Here is a 9,695-nt window from a genome sequence, read left to right as displayed (position 1 = left end):
CGAAAAACACCTAATCAGAAAGTTTAATAACGTAGACTGTGCTTTCGGTTGCTTGTACGAATCTTAGATAAATAAACATCAGGTTTCGTACACAGTAATGTATTTGCCGACTAGAAATCATCGCTGTTGACTGTGAATTTGTCGTAACTATACGCGTAGAATTATGTCTTCTACAGAAATATTATTACAGATGTACAAATGCTGATATATAGATTGTAATCAATGTAATATAGCGATATTACCTGATAGATACGTATTAAGTAGAGATAAGAAACTATTACGGAGAACACAGTGTTATTCTAACAAAAAAAAAAAAAAAAATGTGATTTGCAAGTGCTTAAAATGTTCCTTTAGACAAAGAGAAACGTAAATACGTGTATTACTTGAATTAAGTTCTAAGTCCGTTTATATACGATATAAAAGCTTGTTACACGATGCAACTCTTCTCACAAGTTGATAGAAGTGCTTAAAGTTACCGAAGATATACGAGAGGTAAAAAAAAAAAGAAAAAAAAAGAAAAAAACGATCTACCTAACGTGTCTCAAGTGACAACGAAAACCCATCTCCTCGCTAGAAATCTTTGTTGCTGTTTATCTTTGTTTGTTACGCCGCATAGTCAGAGATATTTATGGTTCCTGCTATTTTTTCAGTGTATGAAAGGATTTCAATCCGAGCCAAAGAGTATCCCCGATTTAGCGAGATCTCTTTTGTATCCATCCTGAAGTGATATAAAAGACGGTCTGTGTGCTGATACGTATACGCGGATCTCGCATCGTGTATGTACTAGCAAGCAGAATAGATACAATGAGAGAGATATTATTTGTAGATTTTGATCGTACCTGTAAAATTATATATAAACAGCGCGCTTATAGAGACGAAAATTATTACGGTGAGGGAGTAATTCGGAGGACGATGCCTGAAATGTGAATCTTTTCTTTTGTAATTTCAAGCAAACTTACAACAACACATTTGACGGCGAGACTGATATAAAATATTCTTTGTTGTTTTTTTTTTTTATCAAAAATTAAAAATTAAACCAGTTGAAAAATCGAATTTTTTTTTATTAATGCAGTTTGTACGTGAAAAGTATAAAGATATTTGAATGCTAAAAAGTGTTAAGGATATTTCAATTTTTGGCCTCTTCCTCCTGGTTACCTTGTAGAATATACATACAAATGTATATCTATATTATGTACATTTCAAAGATTTTAATAAAATTCCCAATATGCTTACTAATTCTGTATTATATCATATTTTTAGTATATTATATAATGTTTTCCAATATTCTGTATTACATATTTTCTAATATTTTCATTTGTTTGTCTAACATTTTCAATTAGTGGTATTTAATTTCGCACATTTTTAATCTTGTGCTCGATATCTGAACTTTTTTACATTTATCTTTTATTACCATTATGATATAACTTTCGCCCTCTGTTAATTTTTCACTACTACAGTGTCCGGTCGAAGGCGCGGAGTCAATTTGCGATTTCGACGGACACGTGCGCATCTCTTGCGCTTTCTAACGACAGCCAGCATATTGTTCGCGGGCAAAAGAGCGGTTGAACGGTTTCTCTCTCTCTTGAAGCGAATTCTCTAAGGGTGTGTTTTATCCCCCGAATCAATTAAATAGATATTAACCGTGTCACTTGACGCGACAAAAGAGAGAAAGAAGGATCGTTCCCCTTTTACACCGAGCGCGTATAAACATCGCGCGTCAAATCGGATTCCGTGTTTACCCCTAAGTGACTTCGGACGGGGGTGCATAAAGTTATTAGTTATTCCCGAGCGCATCTCCCTTCTTTGCTCCGTGATATTTCCGCGCCCTCGGAACGCTCTAATTACGTCCACGACGTTCCCCGATTCCGCCTCGCAACAATAACAACCATGACAAATCGCTCTTCGCGAGTTTTACTTTTCGTTTCATCCGCTTCAAGAGGAAACGTACAAAATCGGTGATTTTTCAACCCAGTTTTTGATCCCGCGATTTTGGAACTAAATTGCATGCCAAATGATATCTTATGACGAGACAACAATCGCACATTTTCAAGTTGAGGCTGTTTGCCAGTTTACGATATATGAACGATCAAAGTAATCAAAATTCAGTAAAGCTTGAAGCACGAAGTTTTATATCTGTCCGATACAATTACAATTTTGTAACTTTTCTGGGAGTTTTTCTGGCTGCTGATAACGAGTTTGAAGTCAAATTTTCAAAATTCAAAATGGCCGAATTAATATGGCGGACCATACATGTAAAAAATGTTTTAATTTCTACGAACAATATCTACCCAAATAGCCAAGTGCAAGTTGTTGGCAACTTGCCACAAATATTGCTCATATGTTTTCAGCAATGTAACAAAAGGATGTATCCTCTTTTCGGTATGTTCTTGCCAGCAACAGTTTTCAAAATATAACAACAGCGAGTTCCCAACAATTCATCGGCAATAAACTTTATATTATTTTTCTCAACTTATGAATAAAAATTATTGCTCACATATTGCTAACTCGCTTGTCATAAACATTGGCGCTACAACAATTGATTGATAATAAAACTCAGCATATATTGATACTGAATTGACAAGAACATTTTTCGTTGCATTAAATAAAAACAACACAACAGCAATTGGCGAGCAACTTAATCTATACAATGATTAGCTTTATATTGAGTTTTCACATTTGGCTCGCTGGGTAGGGTTTTATTGGTCGCTGTCTATTTCTGTATCCGTTCGTATCTATCTGTGCTTCTACGTGTCTGATTGTTTCCGTAACTGTTTCTGCCTGTTCAAAGAAATTAAATATCAGCATGTGATCATTTTGTTGCCAAATCGATTTACAAAACAACTCTGATAGGAAACCATTTGCAAAATTATGTGACGAAATCTTGCACTAAAATTGTAATTTGCAATTATACAGACATATTTTAGGAAATAGATGCAAAAACATTGATCTTTTCTGAAATATTTGTAGTTGTTTGCAAAATTACTTTCCAAATACTATTTCGGCAAAAGAATAACGATATGGCGAATCATCTTAGCAGTACATTTGCAAAATTAATTTCACAAAGAAATTGTCCAATAATTGAGGAAAAAATTTCAGCTATGTGATGTTTAAAATATGTAGAGAAATATAATTGCACATTCGAAGAAATCAAATTAATTCATGTATATACTTAAGGAAATGCATAACGACTCTTTCGCAATTTTTGACAAATATTATTTACAAAATTTTATTTCGACAAAACTGTTGCGTTATGGCGAATCATCTTAGTGCAATCATTGCAAAATCGTCGCCATTCATGATGCCATTTTTGTGCAATATTTTTTTTCACAAATGTGCCTATTAGGGAATATTCGACATCATATTAAACAAAACAGAAACAGACGTAAGCAAAAACAGATACAAAATTCTAATTGTATCGGACAGATATAAAACTTCGTGCTTGAAAGCTTTACTGAATTTTGATTACTTTGATAGTCCATATCTCGTAAACTGGTAATAGCTCAGCTTGAAAATTTTGCGATTGTTGTCATAAGATATCATTTGGCATACGATTTAGTTCAAAAATCGCGGGATCAAAAAATTAGACTGATTTTGGCGTCCCTCTTTGTTTGAATCTATCGGAACAATATTTCAATATTTTACCGATTGCGGAGTAATAGATTATATTTGAATATAATCTGTTAAATAAATAATAGATAGTAATAGACCTAATAGATATTTGAATGTAATCTGTTTCGAACAAATTTGTTTACAATTACTTATACATGGTTTCTACATCGAGATATTTTCTCAAGCGCGCGAAAACGTCTCGTATGCAATATAAATCGCGTGAAATATTTGACAAACGAGATATTCGGATCTTCGCGCACAGTATAGAATTACAAGCGCGACGTGTGTGTGTGTGTGTGTGGACGTATAATACAGCCCTGCTGTAATATACGCTATATACATAACTGCAAGCTGACGCTTCGGATCGATGTTTCAGGCGTCGGCGCTGATAAGCTTCGGAGCTTTTTGCCGTTATTTCTCACGCGACCGATACCGCGTGAGACATCACACGCGGAAAAATCACGTTTTTTATCAACCTTAAAAAACGCGAACAAGTTATGTGAGAAATAAAACGAAAGGTTTAGTACGAGAGAGAGAGAGAGATTTATTTCTGAGATTTTCTTCGATTCGAATACGAGAGATCGATCTTTAAAGTATTTCTTGTTTGTTGCTTTTCTCGCAAGTATTTTCACCACAATTTTCATTAAAAAAATATGAAGATTTTAAAGAAGCCACCGAGAGTACACAAAACTTGATATCAAACTGCGCAAAAAGTATATAAATATTCACGGAAAAAATAAGTTAGCTCTCACAGCTAAAAATTAGGGGTTTGGTTCCTAAATTTTGGTAGTATTATGGACGTCTAAACTCTTAGTGCTACAAGACATACATATTTTGCTATTATGTCGACATATTTAGGAACATCAGCACAAAAACTGTTTCTATGTAATAGAAAATTTTATAGCTACAGCAGCAAATTCAATTTCAACAAACCGTAATTAGCTGCGTAATTAGCTAGAAACTATTTTTTTCCCGTGTTTCTGCATTTTCTGTACAAAATTGTTTTTGCAACGAAGACTCCAGATAAAAAAAAAAAAAAAATGGCATCAACTGAAACCTTTTATTTGTTCAGACTTTTCGATTCTTTTCAAGCGTTTCGCGTCTGTGTTACGCGCTTGTTACCAAACCAGAGATGATTACTGCCGAAATCGCAAGAATTAAACGGGCCAATGGAGCAAGCTGTGTGCTAAACTATTCTGGCTAGCTTTCGCACGTGTTCGTCCGATCTGATTTTGATGCGTCGCTAACAATACGTCGCGGCCCGCAACGGGGTCACGCGTTTGAGCGAAATTACGGGATTTCGTCACGGACCTTTTCAGATTTTGCCGACGCTTATTACGACGAATTCGTCGCAGTCATCCCCCGCACTAATATAGTCGCGACGCGAGGGTGAAGGAAAACCGACGCGTTGATTCTTTATAATCTTCATTAATTCGTTTAATTAATAACGGCAATATAAATATTGTAACGCAAACTTTGTTTTCAAGCAAATGAACATTTTGTTAAAAAAAATCGAAAAGACAATCGAATCTTCTTTCTTCACATTTTTGTTTCTTTTGCGTTTACGAAATATTTTTTTTTTTTTTTTATCATTTGGAATATCAGCTTTTTTTGTGAGAAATCGAACGGATTAAAAGTTCGGATGTAACATATATTTATTCGGTTATAAAGTTCGACGCGTTCAAGTTTTTGACTCCCATTCAATTGACGTCCATCTTCCATTCTTCGGTCGATACGCGAGATCAGCTCTCGCGGCCACGGCGGCGGTGGGCTGTGTCGAGGGTAACAAGCACCGCCCAACGCGGAGAGCAGCGAGATCGCAAGATCCAATGTCGCGACGACGTCGCGGCGCACGCGTCCTCCGCGATACCGGGGATTTCGGCGGTGGTGGACACCCTAGTCGGAGGGATGTTCGCAAATTTTTCCGAAAATGCACGACCCCCGATAAGCTAATCCTCAGAAGAGCGAGACACCCGGGTCCCGATAGATCGTCGGACGAAAAGCGCGAAGTGCGACATTCCTTTTTTTTAATTTTTTTCCGCCCTCTCTCTCTCTCTCTCTCTCTTGGAACGAGAGCGAATCTGCTGCTGGTGGTGCATCTGCCCGTTGCTGGACAGGAAGCGGGATATGAGCTACACCGAACCGCTGTGGGAGATCAATGGAAATCAAGCACCAGTGAGTTTCGGGACTGAGTCTCGTGTCGCGCGCGATGCGATTTCGGTCGTCGCTCGGTTTCGCGAAAAAACGGGATAGCGACCGTCTTTTATTCTGTTCCGATATCTCTCGCGGTTCAATATTGTAGTTTTACTTTGGTTACTGTGCGATCAAGTGATACCTATCTGTAGTTGTTAAAAAAATTGCAAATAAAAATATATTGTTGTATTTACGCGCGGATGTTTCTCGCGCGCAATTAGATAATGTTGTAACTGTATGAAGATTCGCGGATTTTCTCTAGTTTTACAATTTTATGCGTTTATACGCGTATACACACACACACACACACACATACATATGAATTACCGATTTTTTTGTGGTTCGTTATTCGAATCAAACGATTTTCTCAAGAACAATCTGTTCCGCGACAGGTAATCGCGGCGGAAATGTCGCAGTACGTCGGGAGTGAGATCGGCAGCTACCCTATGTGGGATAGCGCCGTGTTGTATCAGACGCAACCGCCTACGCATCCGCACGTGAACGAGCACGGATTGTACAGACAACCTTGCGCGTTGTTGCATCAAAGGTAAATTTTGACGAACGGACATAGAAAAATTCTCGGAAGTAAGAAAATCTTAAGAGAAAAACTTCCCGCAGCGGGAAATCAGATTTCTATATAAGTTCACGATGACGCTACGACACATTTGGGCTTTTATTATAGGCGATTTTGAAATTTCAGTCGTTACACCACGAACGGTCGCTCGCCGAACTTGCCGTCGTCGACGACGAAGAAGCCGAGACGTCGGGTGGCGACTGTGTCCCAAAGAAGAGCCGCGAATATTCGTGAGAGACGCAGAATGTTCAATCTGAACGAAGCCTTCGATAAATTGCGCAGGAAGGTACGTTCTTCTTCTTCTTCTTCTTCTCTTCATTGAATTGTGTGCCAGGGTGGCTCTTATTTTCGACTTTTGAGTTTTTTTCACGGCATCTTCTAGAACACGGTTTCAATTGCTAAAAATAATAATCTGTGAAAAAGTTCAGTCTGATCGGGGAAAAAGAGCTCCCTTTAAACGTTAAAAAAATTTATTTAAAAATGTATAATATTCCTCAAATTGTAACTAATTGCCGTCATATTCCCTGATTATATGAAAGAGACTTTGTCTCAGTGTCTTACATCTCACTTGTCTCAGCATCAAGATTTATAAATTAAATATAGTAGATTGTTGAGGTGTCACTTCGAGCTCTCCTTGGTAAATCCAATATATTATTTGAAATGAAATGGCTTTAAGGAGTCTTTGCAGGATGTTGTGCAGTATTAACAATGTTTGAAACAATAGTTTTGTCAAAACGTTTCGACTTTACTTGAAGTTCTTATCAATTGATCTGCTGACATTGTATTGCAAGTGTTATTTATGTGAAGTGACATATTAGGATTGAACATTAAAGAGCCTTCTACAATAAGATATTAGTACTAAATTAGAAGTCAGAAGCAAGAAATTGACTAATCACAATCGATTATTCTTCTGTGATTTGACTGTGATTGGTCAATTTCTTGCTTCTGATTTATTACTAATATCTCATTGTAGAAAGCTCTTAATAAATTGAATACATACCGATATAAACAAAAAAATTAAGAAGTGTGATACCCATCATGTTACAATATAAATAGTCAAATTTTATAGAGTCAATCAAACTACACACACTATTGAGTTAAAACAATAAAGAATTATGAGCGTCATGGTTGTATAATTCTCATAATTCTCTACCGTTTTAACTGAATAGTGTGTGTAAGTTTGATTGACTCTATAAAATTTGATTATTTATATTGTAACATGATGCGTATCACTTCTAAATTTTTTGGTTTATATCGGTGTATGTATTTAATTTATTAATGTTCAATCCTAATATCACTTCGCATAAATAACACTTGCAATACAAAAAATGTCAGCAGATCAATTGATAAGAACTTCAAGTAAAGTTCGAAATGTTTTGACAAAACTATTGTTTCAAACATTATTAATACTGCACAACATCCCGCAAAGGCTCCTTATAGCCGTTTAATTTCAAATAATATATTGGAGTTATAAATTAAATTAAGTAATTTTTTTTATTTTTTTGAATTTTTTTGAAAACCGTTGGTCAAAAAAAAGTAATAAATGTACTTTTGATCCATATGTATACAACTTTTGTTTAACGTGTTTTTCGATATAATCAATAAATTGGAAGATAATCAAATAAAATCGATTCTTTATTTATTTGAATAATTCTTTCATTGTTTAAAGGCTCGGAAGCTTCTTTTTCCTCTCATCCGATTGGACTAAATTTTTCACAGATTATTTTTTTAGCAGTTGGAATCATTCTAGACAGTGCCGCGAGAAATATGATTAAAATGTATAGTTCTTTTGATTAAAACTTCTGATCCAGATCTACCAACTTTTGTTTAACGTGTTTTTTGAGAAAATCGATTAAGTTTCGAAGATAATCAAATAATATCTATTTATTATGAATTTAAATAATATTTTAACTTTTTTTTAAGACTTTTTTTTTTAAATATCTTTTCTTTTATCCAATCAAGCTGAAATTTTTCACATATTATTTGTTTAGCAATCGGAACCATTTTGGAGGATGCCGCGAAAAAAATTCAAAACAAAATTTTCAACAAGAGTAATTAAGGGCCACCCTGTACATACATATGTCAGAGTCGGAAAGAAGATTTTTCACGCTTGTTTCTGATTTCTCAACAATTCGCATATTATCCTCTGTGTCTTCAGGTACCGACGTTCGCTTACGAGAAGCGACTCTCGAGAATCGAAACGTTGCGCCTGGCGATCACCTACATCGCTTTCATGGGAGAGTTGCTCGGTATCGAGCCGAGCAGTCCGAAACCGGAATACATACCGCGAGAGTATTACTTACCGAATTGAATCTTATTGAAGTCGGTGGAAAAACAAAAAAGATACTTCGACATCCGCGCTTGAAACGTCTAATCGGCGAAACCTAGTCTCCCATTACTGATTAGTGTTAAGTCGAGTATTGCAATAAGTCCAGACGTAATTATACGATGTACGACTGTATTTATGTCCCCAATTCGCACTTGTCTTTCATAATTCTAATCGATCGTTTTATACAACATTGTTTTATAACATCTTAATTTTTTCGATACTATCGTATAAAAAGAGGTTATCGATAGTTTTGCGACACATATCGATACTTTTTCGACACATGTCGCATAAAAAGATGGTTTTCTGCGTGCCAAAGGATTGTTCGATCGTCGCTGAGAATTTCTTCTAAAGTTCGAAACCGTCCGCTACGACGCCATGTTGTTTTATCGTCTGTTCTGCGTCTATATGTGGTGGTTACTGATTTTCGCAGTTTTTTATTTACATCAGGTACATGTAAAAGACCTTTTTTTTTTTGAAAAAAAAAACGTTGCTACGGAAAAAGTTTTAAACAAAACTTTTTTTATGCCAATAAAATTGAAACAGCTTGTTGAAGTGTCGATAGTATCGGAATGATTAAAGCCACACTAACAGTCAACACAGTTTGTGTCGCACAGACAATAATCGTGTAACACAAACTCTTTATCGACTCAATTACTGCGAATCTTGTTCGATTAAAAGAGACGCGTGATTGCGATATATATATATATATATATATATATATATAATATATATATAATATATAATATATAATATATAATATATATAATATATATATATATATATATATATATATATAATAAGCAATAACATTAAAGTTTCTTGTCTTCCATTATTCGTAAAAAAAATACGTATACATATATAAGTGTATTATTATTACAAGATTATATTATATATGTAAGATTATTACATTGTAAGATTATATTACATTGTAAGATATCTCTCACGCGCGGTAGCATAGAGAAATTAAAATTAATTAATTAATTGGCACAA

The 9,695-nt window shown here is 35.2% G+C and overlaps 1 protein-coding gene across 1 annotated transcript; it reads left to right on the top strand.

Moving 5' to 3' along the window:
- The first annotated feature begins 5,587 nt into the window (after positions 1 to 5,587).
- LOC109855508 (protein Fer3-like) lies at positions 5,588 to 9,373 on the top strand. The gene is made up of 4 exons (XM_020429829.1): positions 5,588 to 5,784; positions 6,195 to 6,349; positions 6,503 to 6,662; positions 8,535 to 9,373. Exons 1-4 carry the CDS (start codon positions 5,737 to 5,739, stop codon positions 8,685 to 8,687), a joined length of 516 nt encoding a protein of 171 aa, XP_020285418.1. The 5' UTR covers positions 5,588 to 5,736; the 3' UTR covers positions 8,688 to 9,373.
- Positions 9,374 to 9,695: the final 322 nt, after the last annotated feature.

Source organism: Pseudomyrmex gracilis, unplaced genomic scaffold (assembly GCF_002006095.1).
Source record: "Pseudomyrmex gracilis isolate BER0280 unplaced genomic scaffold, ASM200609v1 scaffold_91, whole genome shotgun sequence".
Taxonomy (NCBI): Eukaryota; Metazoa; Arthropoda; class Insecta; order Hymenoptera; family Formicidae; genus Pseudomyrmex; species Pseudomyrmex gracilis.
This window is presented reverse-complemented; position numbering and strand designations above follow the sequence as displayed.

What these genes read in the sequence shown, in the direction of transcription:
- LOC109855508 (XM_020429829.1), top strand. Translation starts at nt 5,737, where the DNA reads ATGAGCTACACCGAACCGCTGTGGGAGATCAATGGAAATCAAGCACCA. An exon ending in TGCGCGTTGTTGCATCAAAG is followed by an intron (nt 6,350 to 6,502) that starts GTAAATTTTGAC and finishes TTGAAATTTCAG; the next exon opens with TCGTTACACCACGAACGGTC. An exon ending in TCGATAAATTGCGCAGGAAG is followed by an intron (nt 6,663 to 8,534) that starts GTACGTTCTTCT and finishes CTGTGTCTTCAG; the next exon opens with GTACCGACGTTCGCTTACGA.